The sequence below is a fragment of the Antechinus flavipes genome, chromosome 5 (assembly GCF_016432865.1).
Source record: "Antechinus flavipes isolate AdamAnt ecotype Samford, QLD, Australia chromosome 5, AdamAnt_v2, whole genome shotgun sequence".
NCBI lineage: Eukaryota > Metazoa > Chordata > Mammalia > Dasyuromorphia > Dasyuridae > Antechinus > Antechinus flavipes.
This window is the reverse complement of record NC_067402.1, coordinates 25,253,901-25,281,849: the sequence shown is the minus strand read 5'-3', so window position 1 is coordinate 25,281,849 and position 27,949 is coordinate 25,253,901. Positions and strand designations below refer to the sequence as shown.

General features: G+C 39.0%; 1 protein-coding gene across 1 annotated transcript in view; it reads right to left on the bottom strand.

Moving 5' to 3' along the window:
- Positions 1 to 27,949, bottom strand: part of NEK10 (NIMA related kinase 10) — a 214,046-nt gene that overhangs the window by 69,534 nt on the left and 116,563 nt on the right. The window contains exons 24-26 of the mRNA XM_052000279.1: positions 8,370 to 8,499; positions 7,710 to 7,780; positions 5,105 to 5,318 (exon numbers count right to left, since the gene is read on the bottom strand). Of these exons, the coding sequence (XP_051856239.1) occupies positions 5,105 to 5,318; positions 7,710 to 7,780; positions 8,370 to 8,499 (415 nt within the window). The remainder of the gene's footprint in view (positions 1 to 5,104; positions 5,319 to 7,709; positions 7,781 to 8,369; positions 8,500 to 27,949) is intronic.

Sequence of the window (27,949 nt, the reverse complement as noted above, 5' to 3'; positions counted from 1 at the left end):
TCAAAAAGAAGAGAAACTAAAATAAGGAAAATGAAAAATTAACAAAGTGAAGAAAAATAATTAAAAAGTACACTGAAACAATGTTAGAACAGAGAAATTAAAAGAAATAGATAATTAGCTACCTATACCAAAATTAAAACAATAAATGGAAGTTTTAAAATAACTGATCTCAGAAACTGAACGCTGAGCAAACCATGATGGAATTACTAAAGGAAGCAGAGGGAGACTGCAAGGGTCTATGTGAATTCAAAAATGAATTATTGAAAATATTTAAAAAGCAAAGTTTACATACCTTTATTATAAAATCTATTGTCAATAACTGAGAAGGCCTTCTACTAAACTCTTTCTATGAGATAATTACAGATCTCACACTCAAAATACAATATGACAAGACAAAGAAATATAACTACAAATATCAGTAATGCTTATTGATGCAAAAAATTTAAAATTAAATTTTAGCTAAGAAATCAAGATAACATATCCCAAAAAATTACTGCAACCAAGTTGGATTTATGCCAAGTACTCAAGTGTTATTCAACATTAAGAAACAATTGCCATAATTAACCAAATTACAAAAAACTAAGATGTGATTTTTATCAATAAATAAGTCTGACAAAAACAGTATTCATTCGTGTAAAACTCTGTAAACATAGCAAAGACATAACTAAACTAAAAAGTGAGTATTATTTTCAAAGGATAAAAGAACTTTCATGAGCTATGTTATATATTTTAGAAATGCAACTATGTGCAGTAATAAGACAGGAAAGAAATATCACAGATATAAACATAAGCAAAGAAAAGATTTAAATAACTCTTATTTACAGGCAACAAAACCTTAAGAGAATTAGCAGACCAAATTAGCACACCAAATAATCAAGAAGATTTATAATGTCAGTGAAGTCTGAATACACAATAAAGTCAACCAAATTATCAGTATTTCCATAAAACAGTGATAAAACCAAGCAGGAGAAAATAATAGAGGATTTTCAACAATAATTATAACTATATAAAATACAGGATAATTTACTTAGCCAGATACTCCAGACTTAAATAATTACAAAAATGATCACTCTTTACTGAAATCAAGGAAAAAAAAATTGGATGGATAGTCATTACTCATGGCTTGGCAGTATACATAATAAAAATATGACTGTCACATAAATGAAACTTAGAGGTAGACAAAATAATAAAAATTTATTTAGGAGAAACAAAAGGTCTAGACAATCAAAGAAAAAATTTTAAGAGGAGGAATGGAGAATAGCACTTCCAAACCTTAAACCATGGTATAAAATAAGTCATCACAACTCTTTGATACTGATTTTAAAAGTTGAGAAATATATCAGTATAATAGACTAGATGAATGAGAATCAAAGAACTCCATATGATCACCCACTGTTCTATATATCAAAGAACATAAATGGAATGGGTTCCCCTTTAGACAGGAACTTAAAGCCAGATAATGAAAATGAGGATGTTATATTATACCCCTACAAGTAGACATGTAGTTTTAAATATAAAAAGCTATACATTTCTTTTTTAAAAATCAGCAGCAAATAGAAGGAAGTGTGACTGTGGAAAGAAACAATTATTTATTAACTAATTAACTAAAATTACTTGATTAATCAATTAAGAGATAAAAATGACATAAGAGAAAATTTAATTTAATAAAATTATAACTTTTGTCAACAAAATCATTGAATCTTGAATATAAAAAGAGAAAGTATGATGTGCAAACAAGCAAAAAAAAATACCAAATGTCTAGTATCTAAAAAAAATAATTCATCCACATATGTGTATGTATGCATGACCAAAAGTCAGTTACCAAAATTAAGTGGTCAAAGACTATGAATACTTTTCAAAATTCAAACTATAAAGTATCAACAAGTATTTAAAGATCACTTTTTGATGATCATTAATAATAAATAAAAAGGCAATTTTTAAATTCTGAAGTTTTATGCTATATAGTCCATGGTGTCCAGGTGATAAAATACAGGAATTATCAGTGTTAGCTGGGCTGTGGAAAGATGGGAACATGAACACATGTGGAATTATAAACTGGTGGTCCAGATTTTCTCGAAAATTGTTTGGAACCCTGTGAAAAAACGTACTAAATTGTTCCTGTCTTTAACTCTGTAATTGTGCTATCATGTATATATTCAAAAAATGTCAAGATTGAGTAGCAAGAAATACCAACGTATTTCATAGCAGCACTTTTTAGGTAAGCAAAAAGGAAAAAATTACAAATTAGTATATAGGAAAAAAAGCACAAATAATCCATAGTAATTACAATAATACAAATTAAAATGACAGATCTGGATGAGTGGCCTTCAGGACCCAGCCTAGAAGATGATGAAATGAAAATTCATTTGGAAATCATATCACACCTGGGTGAAATCTTGGTGGAATCTATGTTCTATTAAGAACTGAGCTAATTCTGAAGCCCTTTCCCAGAAACCAAAGTGGGAGAGAGGTGTTCCCTTCTCCCAACCAAGGTCTCAGGGGAAATGTTTCAACATCTGTTATTGCTACTATTTTAAAGTATCCCAAACTTCCTCCGACTAACCTACAACTCTGAGGGACAGATATATCCATTCTGGTCCTGGCAGACTGAGCCAAAATATACTAGTTTTAAAAGTAGACAATAATGTATTTCTTCCACTGAGATCTGCTTATCTTTGTAAAGTGTCATTTTGAGCTATGAGAGTCAAATCAAATATTGAAGTAAACTGAACTTAAAAACAGACCTGAAAATTGCTGTATTGCAATATTAAATCGAGATTTTCAAAAATAATGAAGCATATTGCATTACATGGCTTTTCTTAAAAATAAAATTTGAATAACATTTTAGTGAGTCCAATAGTTTTGCCCTGTTAATAAAATAAAAACTATTGTATATTATTTATATTATCTATACTTCAATCTTTTTAATCTCTACTTTTGTGTGTGATTTATTATGTATTATAATAAGTGTATATATAGTAGTTTATAATAATAAATGGCAGTAGTTTATAAATATATTTACATATTTAATATAAACATAATATGTAATATAGTCTATATTATTTACAGTACAGTACTATATTATCTATAGTTCTATAGTACGTACAATACAATTGTGAATCTCAAAATTTTTTTAGCGATGAGGACACGAGGAGATTGATGTAAGTAAAAGATTCTAAAACTTGGTGGCCGTTCCTCTCTGGATATTCCCCTTTGCTCTTGGCCAGATAATCCCTCCCCAGGCTCCTGCCTGAAGCTTTTCCCTCTTGGGAAGCCCCTCCAATCCCTGTGCTCCCGGGCAAAAATTAGCGAACTAAGGGTCCCCTCTGGTGAGGTCCTGAAAGTCCCAGCATGCAAAACAGCCTCATCTACTTTTCTTTGACTAGGATGCTGTTCAAATCAGCATTAATGAATTAATTAATTAAACCAAAATTGGAGAGTGAAAAGTGTATACTCTGTAAGAGAAAATATTTCCATTTTTCTTATAGTTTATTGGTTTGGTTCCATAGTAGTCGGTATAATTTAAAACTGGTCTCCTGTTTGGTAGAGGAGTTTTACCAAACCTATTAAATTTCTGTCCCTTTCTTATTATTCATCATTGAATTTTATAACTGTTCTATTTACATTAATACTATAAATTCTCATGGGAGAAATTTTCATTATATTTTTCTTTCAAATAAAACAATTTTACTTTTAAGAACAAAAAGGGCAGAAAATTTTTACACCTGTAATTTTTAGACCAGCAATGGTTCAAATATAATTGGTCTCTGGTGAGGAGGGAATGCATATTACCAATTAACTCCATACTGCCTTTTGATGAAATTCAATCAATTATATGTTTCTTTAAATTCTGTTAAAATTCAAGGTTTAATAATACTGCTTTTTCTCCCCTTTGCTAATATGTGATGATGCATGAAATGGAATATTATGTGAGTGCGAGTCAAAGATCCATATTATGGGCACATTTAAAATTCAGCACAGAGGGGAGTCGTTTTCTAACTCCATAAAGGCTTCGCGGCAGACCGTACTCTGTAGTGAAACGATGCTCACCACAAGGACGTTTCGGAGCTGCCGATGCCCGAGGAGGGAGGTGGCCCTAAAGGTCACAGACACAAAAGGAAGATGGAGATGGCGCGGCTGGCCCGGATGCCGGCCTGTCCGTGAGTTCAGGCTCCATATTGGGCTTACTCAGCTTGGATGGACAGGGCCTTCCTTGCTCCCACTGACACTGAGCAGCACAGTCTCTGAAGAACTAAATGGGGGCATTGGACAAGTACACAGTAGGAGATCAATGCAGGTCACCAAGTAAGCATTTGCAAAGGGAAAGCAGTGTCAAGGATCTTTTCAGACAGCACTACCTGTATCGTGCCTCAGAGTATTATCCAGCAGACTCTGATGACAGCCCTCTGCATTCTGATTCCTGTTTAGTGGATGGGAAACCGATGCTCTGAGCTGTGAAGATCACCTGACCCCGGGCTCACAGCTAGAAGGCCTAAGAAAGGAGGGGGGACGCCAGGCCCTCCAGCCTCCAAGCCCAGCGTGCTATCCACCCCTCCACGGAACCTCTCCTGAGGCTTTATCCGAACAGGAGCCAGAAATGTTGGTGGCCCAGCGAGGCAGCTCCAGGCCAGGAGAACCTCTATGTGCTTGCTTGGACAAGATACAAAGGTCGAGAAAGCTGGGTGACTGAGAGAAAAACCCCACCAAGCTTGGATCTCAGGACCCAAGTTCGAATTCTGGCCTCATCATGCACCATTTATTAATCCTGAGGAAAATTGCCAAATCTTCTCCAGGCCTGTTTCCTTCTCTGTAAAACAAGAAGGGTCCGGCCTCTGGGGCCTCCTCCAGCCTAAAGCTATGATTCTAAAATCTGGGTGACCCACTAAGAGAAAAGTCCATCTTGGAAACTCCCTACATCTATCAGCCGTCCTTCAGGAAGGCAATTACAGCATTACACTTATTTTTTAGAGTTGTTTCAATTCATTGATTTGTAGAGAGAATCTGATGGTCTCAAATAATAAGTGATATCTTTCCACAGGTTATTGCCAGATAAGCCGCTAAGTTGATTTAGAAGCGAACAGCTGGAATGCCGAGAGCTACTTACATGAGACAGGATGGCCAGCTCATGGTGACAAGTGACTGCGTTCCGGTTGGCTTCCATGAAGTAGCGCTGGGTGCGCCTCCTCTCGCGCTCGAGCTTCTTCTCCAGGGCGAGCTGGGAGGCGGCCAAGCCGTCCAGATACTTCATCATGACGTCGGATATCATCGCGCTCACCTCCACCACGTCTGGCCGGGCTTCGGCATCAGGAGTCAAGCATCTGGGAAAGAGCAGCCAGTCACAGAGCGACCCCGGCGTCTCCCCCACCACCCCCGCGAGGCCCCTGCGAGGCCCACGTCCAGGGCCTCCATATGTATGGGGACGAACAGTCTCGTAGGAGAAAAGCAGAGAGAAACGGGCTGGTCAAGCCTCCGGGCCAGAAGGGGCAGAGGAGGTCCCTGCAGCAGCTGAGCCCAACACGAGGCCTGCCCACCCCAGCGCTGCCTCAACTGGACTCACTGGAAAGCATTTCACAAAGCAGCAGCACAACAAGGCAGACACGACACCGCCAAGTCACCCAGCGGGCCCGGGGGCTGTCATGTCTGCACGTGTCGCACTCGGGGCCCCGGGCCTACCACGTGCCATCTCCTGCCCCCTTCCCTCTCATCCTTCCCACAAGCCCCCCAACTGCCAGCTAGGAGTTTCTCCAGATCAAGTCTGCCGCTTCCCCACGTGCCCCAGGATTTTCCCTCTGCCCCTTTTGACACAGACTTGCCACTGATGTCTCCCCAGGCTCACCAGCCCCAAGTCTCCTGGTGGCACATGGGATGTACATTCAGATTCTGTTGTTGTGATGCTTTCTTTCTGAGTAGTTTTTTTTTCCCCTTAAGTGGGAGAATAACTTAGCAACCTCAAAGAGTCTGGGGGAGCAAGGAGACAAATCTCGCCAGTCTGCCAGGCACCCAGGTCGCTATTTTTACCCCTTTGTTGATTGTTGGAGATGAGTGTCTGTTTACTTTGCCAATTCATATAAAAGGAGATGGGGAAATGTTTCCATTTCTACACAAAATTTTCAGTTAAATTTATTCTTTTGTCTCTGTTCTGGGTTACATAAGTCCATCGGCATTTTGCAAAATTATTCTTTCAAAATTATTTTATAGATAAGAAGATCTTGAAAAATACAGAAGCCATGTATTGCATTTGCCCATTCTGTTAAGTATCAATGTACTCATTTAGTGAAAAGTGCAGAAGGCAAATCTAGCCACTAACTTCTTCTTCCAGGGCTTCCCAGAACAAAATTGCACAGGGAGTGAGAGCCAAGATCTCTCTCCTTGCTCCTCCCTCGCCCCAAGACACACACACTTCTCAGATTAGTTGGCTCAGAGCTCCAGCAACAACCTCGTGTGGCCTCTGGAGAGTTCCTGCTGGTTATTTTGATACCTGCAAAGGTCTTGAATTTTACCTCAATTTTACCATTGCAAGTCAGAATCCTCCTCATCCAGTGCAATTATTTTTTCCTGGATTTTAGTGTCTTGAGTATTTCTTTAGAGCGACACAGAAGGGAATTACTTCAGAGAAATGGGGCTGCTTGTTCCCCCTGCAGAAATATTTCTGGAAGTCCATTTCTAAAGTTCTGACATTCTGAGTGTCAGAAAGGCAGACTCTTATCTCGTAGAATGTGAGTTGAGGAGAAAAAACCATATTCAATCAAACTTGAATTGTTTCTAAGATTGGCTCTTAAAAGCACGGCTCCACAGAGAATATGACCTAAATAGAATTCTACTTTAAGTGGCTTATATCTCTGTCTATAATGATAGCAATGCTAGCTTCCAACTGCTTTTTCAATTAAGAAAAAAAAAAAAAGCTGCTTTCTAGATGACAACATGCTGGTCAAGAGCATTCGGGCCCAATTTGTATCGTCTAAGATTTCAGGATTTAGAAAACTCTAATTAATTGAAAACTAAGAGAACTGTAACAGAGGCATTTTTGATGATACAGCAGCTCTTCACCCAGCACCTGGTCAACCATGCAGTCATGACAGCTATAATCCTCTTTGCTATTAAAGTGAGAGTCGGCTAACTTCTGAATTAGAAAGCGAAACTCGACGTTCTTTGTCTCAATTGAACAAAAATCTTTCAGGATTCTGCTTTCTACAAGTTCATCTATTTAACTTGATGAAATATGAGGTTGGGGTGGAACCAAGATGGCAGACTGAGCTCTCCCCCAAACTGCTCCCAATTCCTTTAAAGAAGAACTCTAAACAAATTAGAGAGCCAGAACACACAGAAAGATGGAGCAGAACGGTTTCCAGCTGAAGACCACTTAGAAGGTCAGCAAGGAAAGGCCTGTGACACTAGGTGGGAGCCCAGCATGAGTTCTGGGGGCAAGTCACACCAGGGAAGCCCTGACCCCCAGGCCGGCCCAGAAGCTTTTCATCATTTACCAAATCAATATGGAAGGTTTGGGGCAGTGAGTGGTCTCCTCATGGTCTCTCTTTGTAAAAATCCATAAAATTGAGGCAGCTAGGTGGCTCAAAGTGAAGTCAGGAGGACCTGAGGTCAAATCAGACCTCAGGCACTTAACACTTCCTAGTTGTATGACCCTGGGCAAAGTCACTTAGCCCCAATTGCCTCAGCAAAAAACAAGCCATAAAATTTCATAACTAAATTACCTGCTGATTATAATTGTCACTTTTTCAGAGTAGATCCCTTCTTGGACTGGTTCATATACTGCCTCTACTATCTATAAAAGAGAGAGAATTGATTAAAGGAGACGTATATTCTGTTATCTCTAGGAAAATGTTAATTATTTTCTTTGGAGGAACATTTGAGATAACATGAAAGAATTATGAAATCAAAGCAGTCAGGACTAATTAGCACCATAAAATTTATATTTTGATATATATATTATATTATATTATACTATAATCATATCATATTAAGATATATTACATATCAAACCATATAATATCCTATCAATGCATTATTATAGAATGAACACCATGTCTGAAAATGTTGGTTTCAACTTATGACATAATTAGTTTCACATCTATATTAAAACAGGATTTGCTATAACAAATATCAATATATCAATATAATTTACTAAATGTAATTTGGAATGCTAAGCTTTTAAACTTAAAATCATAGGGAGATTTATTACAGATGTAGGTGATATATAATAACTAAAAGATAAAAGTTAAAGTACCTTTATATATAATTTAATAAACCTTAATTCTTGACGATTTTTTTAAATCATATGCCTTCTTTTTTAGAAGGAAAGCTCTAGCCCTCCAAGAAATTCAAGTTGAATCTGCTTTGTTAAATACACATACTTTGGTCGCTAAGGAGAGCATGTTGGTACTGTAGAAGGGAGGATTCAGCGTTGCCATCTGATAGAGGATACAGCCTGCAGCCCAGATATCAGCCTTTTCCCCATAGGGCTCACTCTTCAAAACCTCGGGGCTAAATTAAAACAAGTAGTTAATAAATATAGAAGAAGGATTAAATTATTTAAAATTGAATTGAATTTTCAAGATGTAAACAAAGAAAGAATAAAGACATCCTTATAACTCTATTTTGCAAGAAAACTAAGACAAAAACTTTTAAAATTGTTCAAATCTAAAATAACAATGTTTTAGCATTTGAAGGTATTACTCAATGCTTATATTTTTAAAGAAAACATTCCAATGTCTTATAATAGTATCATATCTAATAGTGTGCCAAACAAAGTTTAATTAGTTAATAAAAATAAATGATTATTTGCAAGGATCTTCATTATATCCCCAGGCAAGTCTCGGTACAAAATTGACAATCATTAAATTCAAGTTTAATAGGTTTAAATCTTAAATCTCTTCCAAGATTACATATAAAAAATTAAATATACTCCTTAGGAAAAAAAAAACTAAATCTATTTCAATTCAGAAAAGAAAAGAAGGAATGATGGAAAGGAGACACAGACAGAAGGAGAAAGAGAGAAGATCCCTTCTTGGAATGGTTCATAATTCTGCCTCTACTATCTGTAAAAGAAAGAGAATAGGTTGGGGGAGGGAAAAAAGAAGGAAGGAAGGAGGGGAAGAACAAGAGGGAAAGGAGAAAAGAGCGAAAGGAAAAGCAAGAGGGAGAAAAAAAGATCGGAGAAAAGAATAGGGGAAATGGAAGGGAAAACAGAGAAGGACAAATGCAATGGTGAAGGTATAGGATTAAACCACTCATCACAACTTCTGCATTTATTAAGGGATGATTAACTGCACCATCCATCTTTTGGAGTTAGAAGTATCTATGTGTTTCCTACAATAGTTGTCGAGTAAAATTAGAAATGGTCATTGAGGGAAGCAAAATGGATCTAATGCTACAAATGGCAGATGTTTAAAATTTAAATTTTACAAATGGCATATGTTTAAAATTTAAATTTTACATTTTTAGGCTAACTCTTTTCAAAAACTAATCATATTCAGTGTTTTTAGTTGTTAGAAAAGACAGTAAGGACATGAAGACTTTAATATGATTACATTTTGTTAGAGCCATACCCTTTAGCTAATATATCTGCAAGCACTCATTTAAGAGGTAAAAGATAATGCAAAACACTTTTCCAATTCAAAGCATATTGGATAAGTCCATAAATTATATTTTGACCCACTCAGAGGAGTGGCTATTTAGATTCTCTTTTCTAGAAGGAATTTAATTGACCTTAATAGGTCAAATTTTCAAAGCGTTGTTAAATTTTTGAAAATGTGAACACTTTAAAAATCAAATGCATTCTGCTAATTGAATATACTAATTATTACATAGCAGAATAATTCAATACACATATATGATTGTGGGCTGAATACCTGATTCCCCCCAAAATAAGCCTGAACTAAACCTTACTAGAAATGGAAAAATGTTCTCTTTTTCAAATCACCTGGATTATCCATCCATGGTTAAAAAACACCAGGCTCCGATAAACTACCTTAAGAAATGTCTCTATGGGCTTACAAATGATATATCCTTGCTCTTACCATTTGTGTGTGTGTGTGTGTGTGTGTGTGTGTGTGTGTGTGTGTATGAAATATAGCTCTTCTTGGCTCCTATATTTCCAAAGTTTGTATACCACTGGGTCTTCAATCTGCACCTATTAGGACATGTTTCTATGTGGCCCTCAGGTTAACTTCATAAAAGACATGCATGCAGAGGATAGAGAAAAAACATGCATATGACCCTCCCTACAGTTGATCTTGGGCATAATTGTGAAATGGGCTACCAGGGGTCCTCAAACTTTTTAAATAGGGGACCAGTTCACTGTCCCTCAGACTGTTGGAGGGCCGGACTATAGTAAAAACAAAAACTTTTGTTTTGTGGGCCTTTAAATAAAGAAACTTCATAGCCCTGGGGGAGGGGGGTAATCGTCCTCAGCTGCTGCATCTGGCCCGCAGACCATAGTTTGAGGACCCCTGGGCTAAACTTATTACTGGCACTCCACGTTCCCCAGCCCAACCTTCCTGAATCCACCCAGTTGAGCTCCAACCACATGTCTTAAATTCCAATTCCTAAATCCTTAAGAAGAGGGTATTTGATGGTTTCTCTATATATCACTTTTTCATTTTAACTATAGCTCCAAATGTAATGAGGATGTTGTCAATCTTTAAATCGGATTTAAAGAAGCATACATTTTCTCCAATTGCATTTAATTTGGGGTCTGTGCTATAGAACATATTATTTTATAGTCTTCTGAGGTATCTCATGAATGATAGTTTGGATATACTTAGCACATTATTTTTCTATATTTGAATTTGAAAAAATAACCAAAAAGCCTTCATAGAGCAAGATTAAGAAAAGAAAGAAGTTTTAGTTAATCAATCCTAAATTCTATATAGTCTCTACCAAAAATCTCTACCAATAACTACCAATAACACATGTATATGTATGTATTTGATCAAGAGCAAACTACAGTTAATGGGCTGAGAACTAGATGCTACATTTAAGCACAGATTATGGTGCAGATATAGCATCAAAACAAACAGGGTAGTTATAAATCTTTGTTAACTGGCAAGAATCAAGGAACAGATAACAATATTGCTATTCTTTCAACAGATTTTTAATACTTCAAGGATTTGAATACCAAGTAGGTATTCTTATTTGATGCATTTTGCCAATGTAAATTATGACCTCTCAACATTTTAAAAAGATAAGTCTCTAGGAATTTCTGTGGCTGAAACATTTATCCGTCATCATCAACCTGTTGTATCAAATTATCACTATCATCATCATCATGGGATACTTAAGTGAGAACTTGTTTTAACTGAGATTGCAAGAATGGTTTTGTTCATTTCTGAATTTTAAGTAACAAACTTCATTATGAATTGGCAACAAGTTTGGAAAGAGCAAGGAAAGGGGAAAATGTCAAGTGGTTTTTAAAATTTCCAAGTTAATATTTATTGCCATCACTAGCATTAATTAAGTTCAATTTGATGATATGATTTTTTAAAAGGTTCAGCTGGGTTCGTGAATGACATTTCAATGTGTCTGTGGATCTGTTCCACTACTCCTTCCACCAAGCAGATGATACCTTCCTTTGTCTTCTTATTGTCTGTCTAGTATAGTGGTCCATATCTTTCTGAGTTCTCAATTCAGGGACCTATCCAATGTACTGAAACACACTCATCCAATTGTTTGTGGCCCATCCAGTTGATACGTCTAGGCAACGTGCATTCTTCACTAACTTAGTTCCTTGTGGGCACATGAATAACTAAGGTAACTCTCATCTGAAGGACAGAACATCTCACAGTAAAGACTCCTGAGGTTCCAGAGAGCGATGCGATGCTTGAAACTTTACAATGGGAACACTTGTGCAGCCCATCTATGGGGGATCCTCCACCTATCTGCTCTTTCACAGGAGAATGCTTCCCAAAGCACAAACTCTGATAGACGTTAATAAGCTAGAAGGAATTTAAGAACAATCTCTACCTGCTGTGTGAGCAACAACCTAGTAAATACAAAAAGACCCAGATTATATCATTACCACATAATACCACTGTGCCTATTTCCCCTGCTTACAGACCATTAAAAACAGGGCAAATCAAACTGAAATAATCAGATGAAAATGTCAATAGTTTGAAAAGACTGTTTTGGACAGGGTGCAAGCAGATAACAGAGGAAATAATGCTATGTACAGGAAACATACAACTGGTATGTGTGCTGATATAAAAACATCTGGATGCCTCAAGAAATAAAGTAAATGATACGCTAAAGAATAACCTTCTATCTAATGTTTAAAAAAAAAAAACATGTTTCTTGAACTTAAAACTATATCTCAGTATATTTGTCAAAGAGAAAGTTCTTTCTTGATCTGGCTATCCTAAAAATGCCATTTTTTTTAGATTTTAAGATATTACTAAAAACACTCATAAATTCTACTAACAAGTGCTTTACTATCACTCTTTAAAAATATTATTTTGATGTCTTTTGTTGGCATATACGATATAATAGTTTGTATTATATTATAGAGGGCCTCAAATAATCGGGGAAGACCCTTCAGCCCAGAAGGAACCCACTATTAATGTCTGGTTTGTCTCCCCAGGTCCCTTTGGTATTCTTACCCTTCCTGAGAAGTCAAGGAAGGCGTGACCACGTGTGTTCTACTTGAAGCAAAGGATACTTAGAGTAAGCTGCATTTACATATCAATAGCAGGGTGCTTATAGTTAGCACTTGTGCAATGTGACTGATGAATAATGGTTCTCTAGTTGGCACATGCTTAGTGTGCTGTAATGATGTAATCATACTGAGATATTTAAGAGCTGAGAGGACTGGAAATAAACCATCTCCTTCTTTTGGACCATCCTCCTGGTGGCTTTCCTGCCTACTTCAATCCTCCACTAAGACCAAGGCTGGTTCCAAGATCCTCCAGAGAGCTAGTGTGGACATTATATAATATATAATATAATAGATGTTTATATTTCATGTATCATATGATAAATAATATATTTTGTGGATGAATTGAAAGCAAAGACAATATGGTATTAGAGAGACCATTCATGTGAAAGTTGGTCACTTTTTTTTCCTCCTTCTTTTTAGAATTATCATGAGGCGAAAATTGGTAGGGTTCCAGAATAGGAAATTGGAGAAGGAAATGACTTTGAAACCACTTCTGAATGTGTGGTAATGATGGTGATGTTCAGTTCTGGAGAGAAGGGAAGGAGGAGACTCAGTATATGGATTCTCCAGATTTGTTCAAAAGGTGGCTGTGAGAGAAGAATGGAATTCCTACAGAAAAGAGTCCAAAATCACTTGAACTGGCAGCATCAGTGTGGCAATCTCCATATATGATCTTATCCTATGTGTTCAGTAAAACCTGCTTTCAGTAAGAAATAGCCCCTTTATTTGGGTATGTTTCCATTTTACACTAGTTCAAGCACACACACACACACACACACACACACACACACACACACCTCTAAAACTAACAGTTAACTGCATTTTTCCAATCTGAATCTGTTATATTTCATTCAAATTAAATTTAAAACTTGAACAAAAGGTCTAACTCCATTCTTAGTTTACCAAAATTCATTAGAAAAAATTACACTCAATCTCAAAGGAAACTTATGAAAAGAGACGATATTTGAAGAAGCTATGCCCTTTTGTTTTGAATTAATTCCCAGTAGGGCACCTACTTCTTTTTTCTCATGTCTATAACCCCTACCTTCCCACTCTAGGGGAAAATGAACATGGAAAAGAAGCAAGCAGTAAAATAGTTGCCAAAAGTCACGATGTTTCTGGCATCAAGCTTCAAATACCCTGGTGGTATAACAGCTTTATATAATTACAAATAAAAACAGAACCAGCAGTGGGAGAGAAGAGATTCTGTGAACCTTCCTGTCAGGCCATTTCTCGCCTTCCAAAAGAACACATCGTAAGTCTTTGGAGGATATAACTGAGATAACAATTTCAAATCCCTACTACAGTTGAAAACTTGCATCCGTTACTTTTTGTCTGGAAGGCCATTATGAAGACTATCACTGCTTTGTAACAACTTTAACTTTCCTTTATTGGGTTGTCTAAACTCCAACTTGGAAAAGAAATTTAAGAAGTTCCAGTTCAATACATTTGGAAGGGTTTCTCATTTTTGTAAAGATTATTTGGAATAAATGACTTTCCACCAAAAGTTAATCATGGAACTTATAGAAAGTTTAGCTCCATTTTTAAACTACAAATCTGTTAGTTAAACCATGAAAAGGCTGGGCTCCTACTAACTCAGAATTTGTAATAATGAAACTAAAAATCACAGTCCTCATGTGTAAAAGACTGATATGGATAGAGACAAGAGAAGATAGGCTATTAATAACAAAATTCATCTTAACACCAGAGGTAAAAATCAAACACAGCAATAACGAAAACAAATATGGGAAGTCGTATGATTAACTCAGAGCAAATAAAGACTATTAGCATAGCCACAATTAAACTGCTACTTATCAAGAAAAGAAAGGCAACTAATTGTATTTCTTCAATTCAGTTTAGACTTTTTATTAATTTTGAAAAGGACCTTGACAATAATAACATTTCACCATAGGCTTATTTTATAGCATACAGCTATCAACTGGGACGAGAATCATGTTAACTCTCCAGACCTCAGAGTTTCCACCCCTGAAAAATAGTGTTATAATAATACTATATCAAGGATTCTTAACATTATTATCACTGGCTCCTTTGTAATCACCTCTTATTTACTGCTCATAAAAATGCTTTGGAAATCAATTATATTGAAATAAAATTATCCAATTTTTTAAAAAATAAGAATATAGTTGTAGGCAAAATAAATTACCTGCTTGTGTTTGATTTTTTTTTGATAGCCATGTTTCATAAATGACTTTTATGAATGACCCATCTTCTGTCACTGATGTTTAGGCTGAAGTTTCTAAGATTTGTCACCTTAAGTTGTTGCATCTGATCTTCAGAATAAATTATTCATTGTTTTCTGTGGTTTCTCATAGCTACAGAATATGTTTGTTATATTAAATTCCTTGACTTTATATATTAAGGTATTTCTTCTATCACTTGGAATTGTTGAATTTAACCACTCTTGTCTTATAATTCACAACATAGATTGCTTAGTTTTATTTTCCTGGAGGGGATTGATAGAGTCTTCAAAGGGAACTTTATTTTTGTGTTCAGAAGATATGGGTAGTTTTCTCATATAACTTCCTGCAATATGGTTTTCAGATTTTTTTCACATATTTTTCTGGAAGACATAAATCCTTAGGTTCTCTTGTACATTTCTGTACTCAAGATCAATATGTTTTGATTGTAAAGAAGCCATGGTTTTTAAAATAACTTTATTGCTTTTTGCTTCTCTTCTCTCAGATTGTCTTTCACTTCTAGGCATCTATGTTCCCAATTAGTTAATCTCTCCTTTGTTTCTTTGATGAGACTTGCCACTGTGAATGCAAGCTTTTCTAGTCTGTTAATTGTTTCTGCTAAGCAGGCCAGAAATTTTACATTCATAATTTGTATTTCTCTCTTGAACTATTCACAAACATGCTTCCATGATATCATCCTTCTTGGGAAGTCAAGAGATCATCTGACTCATCAAAGTTAATTAAATAATGCCAGTGTCTTGCATTCCTTTTTTAGTGGGAGAACTGTGCCCTGGCCCACCTTGAATGGAACACCTTAGGCAGAACAAACCAAAGATAAGCAGAGTTCCAATTCATTCCAATTCATCCATACAATTATAGTTAATTCCAAATTCCCCACAAGTTTGGGAGGTCAAGTGAAGTCAAGGCAACCACTATGTGCCGGACAATATGCTAAATTCTAGGGCTACAAAGAAAAAACAAAAATAGTCCATTCCTCAAAGAACTCACAATCTGATAAAGCATTTCCTAAAGACCACTATGTGGATTCTTCTTGCTTCCCACACTCTCCAGGGAAACTTCCCTTACCAATTTTGTCCCTTCCTTTTGTTTACCAGGGATCAGCTTCCCTAGTAATAAACAACTTCTGCTTTTGCTCCCTAAAATCTAAACGAGAAGACTGACTTTCGCAGCAATGTCTTGGATATCCACTGGTATAGAGGTAAAAAGAGAAAGCAAGTGATATTCATAAGGAGGAGAAAAGAGCAACTAAATTTATTATTTCAATTATCAGGCTGTTTCTGGAGACTCCCTTCATCTCAGATGTTTCCTATTTCATGTTTTTTGTTTCTTAGTCTCAAAGCTGATGGAAAGCTCTGGACACTGTCTACTGTTTTATATTCTCTGTCCAAAAGCTTTCTTCCTAGGACATATAAATAACAATTCAAGTCACTACTCCCCAACTTTGTCCCCTTATACAAAAGAAACAGTTATTACACTTGGCAGCTGGGATTTCATAAGAATGATATATGAAAAAGGATTAACTCCGTAGACAAGACAGGAGCCTTGATAAATCCATACATCCATTATGTCTAAGATTAACTGAAACTAGAGAAGAAATGAAAACTTTGAAAAGAGATTTGAAAGCTATAATTGAAAAAAGAGCCACCTGTAATTGATAATACAAATATGTAGGAGGAGAATAATGGTTTCCCAAGGCTTCATAAAAGAAATGCTTTCTTTTAGGGGAGATGCAAATGGTAAAAATAAATAAATAAATTTTTAAAAATAACCTAGAAAGTATTTAAAATACTGGGGGCAATTATTTTTTGCTAAAAGAGATTCTCCCATCATCTCTTTTATTTATTAAAGATGGAAAAGGAATTGTATATTTACCTACAAAATGCACACTTTTTAAGTCTATTAAGTAGTTCTGTATATTCAATTATTAGTTTATCACGCTCATTTGCTTGCACTATACTCCCCACCCATCACCCCACCTTTTAACATGAGGCAGGAACAAATTCTTCATAACAAAAAGGAAAATTTTCAGGAGAAAATAAGCTTTCCTTTTTTAGGATACAGTGCTAGAGACAAAGGTCCATCAGAAAATGCAATAAAATGGATCTAACTTAAGCAGAGTTAATAAGCTTCTGCAGAATGAAAATCGCATTAGGCTACTTTCCAAGAAAACAAGTGGTACTTACAACCAAAGCTTATTCTAATCTGAAATTTTATTTTCCTTAGAAACTTTCTATAGAGGCCACTCAATCCATCCCTTATCTGGTCCCGGTTTCTACACTTGCAAAATGAGGTGCTTGGACTGATGGCCAGTCAGACTGCAATCCCAACTAACTCTACCATGCTCCAGAAAGTTCCATCCTGAAAGAAAGAATTCACACTCACCTTTAAGTCCCACCCAAGCCTGGACGACTCCTCATAGTCATACAAGGGCCCACTATCTTCTCACCAGCTACAAGCTGGACTCCCCCTTACACTCCTGGACTCCCCATTAGAGGACAGGACCTGGCTTTCCTCTCCTGTTTTTACCAACAATACAGTACAGAGAGAAAAGATAGTTCCTGTTACTTACCATAAGGGAGTTCTCAAGAGGGCCTCGTTCCCCCTAACTTCAGTGTTCTGAGGGACAGCTCCCCTCCATGTGTCAGTGGGGTCCCTGCCCCTGTCCTGGTGGGTCAGACAGCCACTGGACCAGAAGAGCTCTGGCCCTCAGGATGACTCTCCTGTACAATTTCCACAGAGCCGGTTCCCTCCTTACGGTCCCTGAGCCCCCACCTGCATGTTCTGCCATTTTCGGCACACGAGGGGCCAGAGCCCCGAGATCCGGAGCTGGCCAGGACCAGTCCCTGACAGACTCGACCACCAGCAGTTTTCTGCCATTGTCTTCAGAGAGCTCGGTCTTCTAGCCCTGCACTGACAGGAACAAGAGGCCCTTCAGGAAGTCCCAGGGGCAGAGGCAGAGGCCACTGGATGGACTCAAGGCAGGCCGGACTCCAAGAGTCCCAGAACTGAAAATACGAGCAGTGGGGAGTGTCCCAGAGGCCAAAGTGAAAGAATGGCTGGCTGGGCCCGGGGTGGGGGAGCAGAGGATGGTGGGGATGGAACTCTTCACATGACGGCGGATTTTTTCCAATGTGTTCATGACTTTTACTGAACTTCATTTTCTCTTCTAATGACTCAAGGATGGAGAGTGGAGGGGTACTGTTGAGAACTCACTGAAAACAGTCTTCAATATTCTAAGGATTGATTGAGACAATATCTATAAACAGGAATGCCTGAAGGATTCCTGCCTCATTTTTCTTTCCCCAGAACATCTTTTATGACAGTGGGTAATACTCTATTTTCTTGGCTTTGGATTGTGTATATATTCAATTTGCAATATGCAATCATCAAGCTAATATTTGTCAAGAGTAGACTAGAATTCCGTTTTTCCTGATTCCAAGGTCAGCCTTCTTTCCCCTGTTCCATGCCAATTTATTTTCTTTTGCTCTCTTCTCACTTTCTTATTTCAACAGTTTATTTAAAAGAGTCGGGGTTGAAATTGTTCTGATTACACAATGAGTTTTCTTTTCATCTTTGAATCCTTTCTTCAGTTTGACACTGATATTAAACTTTGGTCAAAGAAGTCAATATAACCTGACTGTACTATCGTAACCAATTCTTCTCTATCTGTTAAGATTTTCTATCTGCCATGTCCACTGTCTCCTGTCTTTTAAAGAATTTATGACACATTAGTATAAGTCTTATGAAAAAACCAAAAGTCTTTATTCCTTTTCATTTCCTAAATATTTTCTTTTTCATTATGAATTTAAGCAATATGATCATTTCAATATACAAAAAGGGGAAGAGAATTGTATATAAAACCATGAACTTGTTATCCAAACCCTGTTTTACAAGAAAATTTTCAACAACTTTTCTTGTTCACATATGTGTCAGTTTTTGTTTATATATGTGTATGCATAATATATGTACACATATGTATATATATACATTAAATATATATTGTATGTTTACCTATGTCAGTTTTATGATTGTGTGCATATACACATATTAAGTCAGTACATTTGTGTACATGTGCATGTATACATGCATTGTACATAGTGCTTATACACAAATGTGTCAGTATACACAAATGCACTCACTTAGTTTGGAAGATCACATTAGATTCTTTATGTAATTTTTCTACTTTTAATTTTCTACCATTGCCATTATCTTACTGAACAGTCTTTTGGCTTATGTTCCTCGTGGAAAAAAAAACAATATGGAATCACCAAGTAACCCATGAAATGATGTTTCTTATTGCCTTTGGCTACAGGATGAAATTGACTTTGCGAGCCCCCTGCTCGGACGTTCCAAAGAGATCCTGGGGGCTCAGTACTTCTATCAGGTCTCCTGGGCTTGCTTTATTACAGAACCTCATTTGGATCCGATTCCATTCCTCTAATAGCGATTAGCACACTGGTCACTGGACATGTACCTCCCCCTGGATAGTGTCAGTAGTTAAATTAGTATCTGAAGATTTCCAGAAAGTGTAGGAACCTTGATCTCTGATGCCATCAGCTTTTCTGAAACTACTACTGTCACCTGAAAGTGACAGGTCATAGAACGGGCGGCCATTTTGTATTTTGGGTCTCCATGGTCAGAAAGCTTTTCTCCTAGAGATGGTGCCGCTTAGGAGTCTCCCTGCATGTTGCCCAGCAGGTTTTTGCCATAAATATGCTAGAAAGCCTACTAGGGTCTCCCCTCCACTCCTTGGATCATCTGTGGAGGGTCTCACTCCTCCATATAATAATATGGTGCAATAAGGGTGCAAACACTCCTGGGAACTCCTATATCTTCAACAATGACCTTTCCACTCTTGGCCCCAATTCGCTTCCCTATAAATTGAAAGGGCTAAATTGCACGTCTTCGCGATCTTTTCTGATGTAATGAATCTACGAATAAAAGCCCGTTCTTTGTGATATCGTCGGAGAAGTAAATCCTTTAAGCTACAACAGAGTAGTAAGATGCACCTTCTTGACAAAAATAGATGGACAGACATATACACACAGGAACATACAAACACCTATTTATATACATATAACAGCAATATCTATTTATAGATACATATCTATTTAGAAATATAGGTATATGCTTGTATCTTTGTTTTTCCTTCCTCTGACAGAGTAAATATGTACTCTATGAACAAATGAATGAATGAATGATTGCTTCATGGAATAAAAAACACAAAATTTGCATCATAGTCAATCTCCACACGAAAAGTAATTATCATTTTCCTTCCTAAGTTTTATCCTCTGTATTTGTCATTTTCTAATCTACTTAATTTAAGTTTCTAAGCCACTGGATACTAATTTGGTTCAATTTGATGATCTCTGCAATCTAGCAAAAATAATGAAACAGGCAGCTAATTGAGTCTATGTTTAATGATAATGGAGCTAAAACTACTGATCCATGCATTAAAACTCAACTTAAACACATCATTTCCTGTGTTAAGCTCTCTCTGATGCCCCTAGCTGGTGATGGCCCCCAAACTGTCACATTTCACCTTGTTTGTTTCTCTAATCTAAGTGTCGCTTCTTCACCGAACTATAAGCTCCCCAAGGACAGGGACGGTATTTTGCCTTTCTTTGCCCCCAGCTCTTAGCAGTGTTTGGTCATGTCCTACTCTCTGTGACGCCATTTTGGGGTTTTCTTGGCAATGATCCTGAAGCTTTTTGCCATTTCCTTCTCCAGGTCATTTTACAGGTGAGGAAACTGAGGCAAGCAGGGTGAGGTGGCTTTCGTAGGGTCACGCTGCTAGTAAGTATCTGAGGCTGGGTTAATGAGGCCTGGCCTTCCAGCACTTCCAGACTTCTGGACTTGATTTTACCCGTGTGTTATTTGGATCATCAGCACACGCACACAGCATGTCCTCTGCCGGACAATGAGTTCCCTCCGTGTGTTAACTAAGCTTGAGCTCTTCCCCGGTGCCCACAGTAACGTGCGGTACACAGCTGCCCAAAGCTTCCCTTCCTCCCCTTCCGTGGCCCTGCTCCCCGGAGTCTCTGATGCCGTTAACTCCTCCTCCCTTGAAATTCCCTCTCAGGCCCGCTAGCACCCGCTCCCATTGGCTTTCCCGCGTCCCGCTGCCCGGACCCCTGCTGGGACACCCCGCTGCTGCAGGCCCCATGGGGAACTCCTGCCATGTCTCTGACACTTCCACGTGGAAATCCCGAGAGAAGGCGAGAGATGAAGAGCCGAGTGACCGCCGTTGGAGGAGAGCAGGAAGCCCCGCTATCACTGGTACGTAGCAGACGCCCGAGTCCTCCGCACTGAAATCCCCACCTCCCTCATCCCCGATATCTAGGGAGCTTATTCTAGAGCAGAAGGGAAGGAAGGGGAAGGAAGCAAGCATGCAGAGAGCATCTGCTGGGTACCAGGCCTTTCAAGCGGGACCTTAAGAGCTAGAAAACAAATCTTTTTTGTGGTTTCCTTGAGACCGGGGCGGCTCGGCGGCACAGTGCTGGGTCTGAAGTGCAAAAGGCTTCCCTTCCTGAGGTCCAAGGCAGCTTTTAAAGCCCCTTTCCCCCAGTTTCTCTTCTTGGCCAAAGGCAACACTGTGCCTCCGCTCTCCTGGCCATTCTCCTGGACTCTCTCCCCTCACCCCCGCCTCCAATCCGTTGCCAAAGGTAACTGTTCCATCGGAGCCCATCTCATTCTCCTCATGAGGCTTCCTTCCACCTTTGGTCCAGCTCTCCTCCCTCCTCCCTCCTACAAGATCCCAGGTGTCTCCTCGTTGGTCTCCCCTCCTGATGTCCATCCCACACACCGAGGCCAGAATGGTGTCCTTAGGTGCATGATCCTACTGGGATCATTCCCCTACTCATCCTATCATCTCAAAGGCTAAACAACAACTCCTTTTTCTACTTCTTAAAGAACTACACAATCTGGTCTAACCAATCCTCCCAGTCTCGTTAGATTTTATTCCCTTTTTCTCTCATTTATAAAACTCTCAGCTCCCACTTCTGTGGCTTTGCACTGGCTGGACTGCACATCTCCCTCCAAATTACTTTGCAAGAAAGTGTTGGGTATGTTTTCACATTTTTCATTTTTTTATTGTAGGGTATGTTTGTTTATGTACTTGCCATGTTTCCCACAGGACGTGGCTCATTCTGAGAAGGGGCTGCTTGGTTCTTGGCACTTGTGACCCCACAGTCTGGCCCAATAACAAGTTTCATCCAACAGCTGAGGGGGAGCTCTATGCCCAGGTGGCACCTGGGCACGCCAGCCTCAGAGAAAGATGCTGCTTTCTCCTCATCAGGAAGGGTCTTGTGCCTGCCACTGAGCACCCAGGCTTCAGAGCTCCTTTTCCCCTCTATGTTCTGAATCACTCCCTCATCTTTCCCCCATCTGCTTTGTTTTTAACAAGGTCTTATTCCATTAAAAAAAATTCTAAAGTAAAGGTGGCACTGACAAGCGTAAAACTCAGATAGCTTACCCAAGATGGGGCAAGTTTGGCCCAACTGAACTTGTACTGCCTGCTAGTTCAGAGGGCAAGCCAGAGTGGGGAAGGCCCGGATGAAAAGATAAGACATTTAAAAGAGGAGACATTGAGAGACAGCACTGGGGAAATCAAGGTATAAACAGGACCTGATGGAGGGCAAAATGGTACTCAAAGCCAGCCAACAAAGGAGGAAGTTAGTTTCCTTGTACTATGAATTGACTTCTATGTAGCCGGTACTGAGTTGAGCCCTGAAGAGACAAAAAAAAAAAAAAAAAGGCAAAAAACACTGTTCTGGCTCTCAAGGAGCCAAGTGAGGTGAGAGGAAGGAAAGAGACAGATGTGATCAACAAATCAAGATGAGGCATGGTAAGCTAGGAAGACAACGTTAGTCAGGAGGAGCAGCCAGCGAGGATCTCTGCCAGCTACTTTTGATGGAAAGAGACTTACTTTTCATGGTGGTTCATAGTTTTCCATATAGTCCTAGTAACATCTAATGAGAGGGAACCAGCTCTCTTAAATGTCACACATATCTCATATGTGTCATATATACCAAACTTGGAACTGCACCCAAAGGGCTGTAAAACTATACATCCCCTTTGATCCAGTACTACCAGTTTAATGTGACTTGTTAGATTAAGCTACTCGTATGCTAATATAAGAGTTGGAGAAATCAGAGTCACTTCCATACTAAAAAAAGGTCATCTGAATAGGAACTAGGTGAATGTTTAATTATACAACAAAGTAAATGAGATTCTCATTCAAGAACGATGGCTGTATTCATGACGGTGATCAATAGCACACATTACTTGCAGGATCAGATTTTTACTGCATTTAATTATGCTTCAGGGAGATGTACTGACTAGGATTTCTAGATGTCATTAATGAATTAGAGTAATGATCTACTAAGCTTTTTCCTAGGAGGTTAGACTACTTATCACTGTACTTTCTTTTAAAGAATGAAGTTGGATTATCTTGCTAGCTCAATATTTTTTTAAAATTATTTATCATATAAAAATATTTTATTTATCATATATCAATATAAATAAATGACACGAGATTATGTACACACACACACACACACACACACACACACGTCTGTTATCAAAAAACACCCACACACAAATCAGAGAATTCAGCATAGCATGTTAATGCTTCAGTATAAGAAATCTGGACTTCTTGTACAGTTCTCTATCAGCGCTGTCTTAATTGATGTTTTAATTGGAAGAGAATCAAGTTATACTCAGTTTTCTTCCCCCCTCTAGGAACACTGGATGATGCTCACACAGAACAATCAATTTGAAACCAATTTACATGACAATGTAATTTATTTTGAATCAGTGCCGGAGAAAATATATGTGACAGTGCTTAGGAAGGAAGGCTGGAAAGAATAAGTTCCCTGGCACTTTCTATGTATATAAAGGTAGTGAGTTCCAACAGAGGCTGAGTCAGCGTACATCAGGGAGGTCACTGCTAGGGTTAGAGTCCATGACTCCCCAGGGCCTGTTAAGACCAGAATCCACTATTCTATAAAACGGTTGGCAGAGATGATGAGCATATCCACCCATAGCAGGAGCTGTGAGTGTGGACTAATGAGTCAGACCTTGTGGTACAATGACAGAAAAAGTACCTGGACACATGACTGACCATCATCAAAAGCATCAGCTTCTACCTTCTTTGGATCAAAACTGGATGGGAAAAGCACCTTTGCTTTTATAGAGATGCTGTATCGCAGAAAGGACAAACAGCCTCAGAATTTCAAGGCTGGAAGAGTCCTCTGAAGTCACAGAGTTCACTGACACCCACCTGCACCAATAGGAACTAGGTGGATGATCAGCCTTTGCCAGAATACTTCCTGGGCAGGAGAACTTGGCTCCCTACTCCCCATAAGCAGCCCATTTCACATCCAAACTGCCCTAATTGGGAAGTTTTTTAAATATCTATAATAAATATTTACATGAATGAGTATATATCTATCTGTGTATACATAGATCTGCTTCTCTACAGCTTCTTCCAGGGCCCAGCAGAACCAAGAACCTTCTTGCACTAACAGTCCAGACAGTTCTGGGTCCACCTCACCTGTTCAAGGTTTCTTCTCTCTACCCTAAACAGCTTCTTCAACTCATGCACTCAACAAGGAACCCTGACACAATATGGATGAGCAAATAAAGAGTCAGAAGGCCTGGGTGCCGTGGGCAAGTTACAACCTCTCTAAAAGTTCTTCTGAACTTCTCTGTTTCTTCCTCTGCCCAATGGGGATAATAAGAAAATAATCATCTCCCTCACAGTGTTGTGGTTTTGCAAACCTTAAAATGCTACAGAGTTAGAAACTGATCGTTGTGATGATGATGCTCTCAAGGATCTACGCCATCTTGGCTGTTTTCTATTCTAGATTCTCTCTGGCTCCGTGATTTCTCCCCCAAATCTGATTCCCAGGACAGAACTTAAGGCTCTAAAAGCAATGTGCCAGAGCGGAGAACAAAGGCTGGCACATCCCCCGTGCTAAGCTCCACGTTGCTCAAAGGCAGCTCACAATGGCCCCAGCTTTGGCGGCTGGCATCCATATTGGAGGCTTGTATTACTCCTCCTGTCCAGCAGCCAGCAAACAAACTAAACCTCTTTCTTTCTCCTTGAACATGTGACATCTGAGACTTGACCTTTAGGATAGCCATAGGGTCATCTCTGTGGAGGCGGAGGGGATCTCAGGGCAGCTCGTCCAAGCCCCTTCATTTAACAAGAGAGAAACAAAGGCGCAGGGAGGGGAAGAGATGGTCCCAAAGTGTCCTGGGCCTTCTGCTGCTTAATTCATCTCTCAGGTGAGTGCATAGAGCATGGCTGGAGTCAGGAAGACCCGAGTTCAGATGTCATCTCAGCCACATGCTAACACTGTGACGCTGGCCAAGTTACTTAACTGCTGTCTGCCTTAGTTCCCTCAGCTGCTAAGCAGGGATAAAATAATAGCACCTCTGTCCCAGATAGGACCGAAGGAGATAATATTTGTAAAGTTCTTTGCAAATCTGCAAGACCTCTGGAAATATCCTTCTCATCAATAAGCTGGCTGAAGACATAGGTGCCATGATCATCGAATTTGCAGATGACTCAAGGCTAGCAGACAGCCAAGACAGACACATTGCTAGGGCTTTACTTCTCGGGTGAGAACCCCTGGTGACTGCACACTGGGTGCCAACATCTCCCTGCCTTGCCCACAAGACTGGCACGAGAGCCAAATGCTCTGCTAAAATGCAGGCAAACCATCTCTATAGTAACAAGCCCTTCCTAGTAGTAAAAAGCAGTGAGGTTAGTGTGCTGTGGCCGCTGCCCTTTGTGGACTTCTGGGAAGTGACCTCGGTGAGAACATATTATTAACCTTTCTCTTTGAGTAATGTCATTATAATCCATTATAATCTAGTCACACTGAACAAGAAACAAGGTTAAAAACTACTTTCATTAACAAACTCTTCCATAACAGCACTGTCATTTTTTTGCCAGGAATCAGTGTGCTGGGCAGATTTCATTCTTGTTCTCATTTTGATCAGCCCCTTTTGCCCTTCTCTGATCCTGCCATCTCTCTCCTAGCCCACGGCCCAAGCATCGCGTCTGTCCATTCTTTCACTACCCAAGGATGGAGCTCATCTGGACCTGATGCCTGAACTTATTAACAAGAGAAACAGAGTTCTTTCTTTTCATTCCCTTCTTCATCTCAAATTACAATAATTGGTTGGGTTTTTTTTTCCTCTCCTCTCACCTGTTCATAGCCTGTTTTCTTTGACAGAAAAAAAAAAAATCGGACAAGAATAAATAAAGCCTTTTCCTCCATTATCATGTATCACACCATGGCTAACCAAACAAACAAAACCTTTTGTCCTTCACTCTCCTTACTAGAAACAAGCTTCCATGCCCAATTCCATTCCAACGTGATGCTCTGAGATGCTTTGGAATGTGTCCTCCGCCATCTTTCCTTACCGCTTCGTTCTTTATGTAGCTTTGGAAAACTTTTTTGCCAACGTCCTTCAGTAATCTCATGAATCTTCAGACAACTGCCCCTCTTCTCTTACGGGAAAGCTCCTTTGCATACTTTTTGGCCTGGACTATTTATTGCTTTAAAGGAGAGAGAACAGGGCAAGGGAAAAGAGGTGCAGGACCTCTGCCTACGACTTGGGGCGGATGGCTGTGAATGCCCCTTTCTGGGGGACTCATTGCAGACAGATGTGCCGACCTCCAAAAAGATCAGCCTCCAGCTCAAATCTTGCACGGAGCACATTCAATCCTCTTTCCCTAGTTTTTGATCATGTGTTTTTCATCAGTAGACTGTTCTTCTTTCTACCTAACTCTCCTTTCTGTCCATAATTTAAGACTGAAATCAAATCCCGCATCCCTAAAGCAAGTCTTATCCCCCAGACTATTCATCTGCATTGCTGAATTTCTACTCTTACAATCTCTATCATTCAAAGACATCATATTTAATAATCAATTTAATTATTCAATATTTAATCACAATCTGCCATATATTATGCCCACTATATGACCTCAGCTGAGGAACTTGCCCTTGCACTTAGCTTCTTCATCTCAGGTCTTTTCTGGCTCTGAGAGTATGATTCTGAGACCCTGATAAAAGGTTTCAAACTGCCTCAGAGAAAGGCATTCACCATACTTTCCAAAGATCAAATTTTTCACCGTAACTAAACTGTTGGCAGATAGCATCGCCTTCGGGTTCAAAATGAGATTGTGTTCTTATTCAAAACCTAATTTTTCAAATTCTTAAATTGTCATTCGAAAACTTTTTTTAGTGACAAATGGTTTAGGTTCTTTATTTAAAACCACACTTCAGTTATTTGTTATTCTTTTAAAATAAAGCATCCTTCTTCTAAGGGAGACAGCCAGCACATCTATCAGTCACTTTTAAAAACGGAGTCTTTCTAACTGGAGATGTCTTAGGGTGAATCACAACTGCAATTTCTCATAAAATGCTGTGAGAACAGGTCCTAAATCTATAATCTTATGTGCAGCTAAAGAAGAAAGAAATATGTTGTTTCACCTTGGAAACAAAGTTCCATCACTCTGGATCCACAAAAAGCTTTTGGTTGTTGAATTATTTGGCTTTCACAAATGATTTTATTCAGTCACGCTATTCACCATTTAACTAAGAAAACAAGAAGCACATGTGTTCCCATGGGACAGGGAAAAGCCTGTTGGTACAATTAGGAAAGCTGGGCACCAAGAAATAAAAAGATCTAAGGGTGCAGAGGGCCCGCCCGATTTCTGCTCTGAAGACCTTCCTGAGAAATCCCCATGTTATCAAGACTGGAGGAAAAGGGGAGTCACACACACTTAGGGGAGTCAGATTGTGAGTCCCCCATCCAACCATATGTGCTCAAGAGCACAGACTTTGGGGGAGACTGGGAGGATGAATGGCTGCGGGGCATTCTTTTCTTCCTTGAGGGGGGCTAAGCCCGGGTGCCCAATGAACAGAGGCTGGGCCTGGAGTCAACCAGCCCTAGTCCAAAACCAGTTTCGGACATGACCCACTGTGGGGCTCCAAGCTGGTCATTTACTCCTGCCTGCCTCTTTCCTCTTTTGTAAAATAGG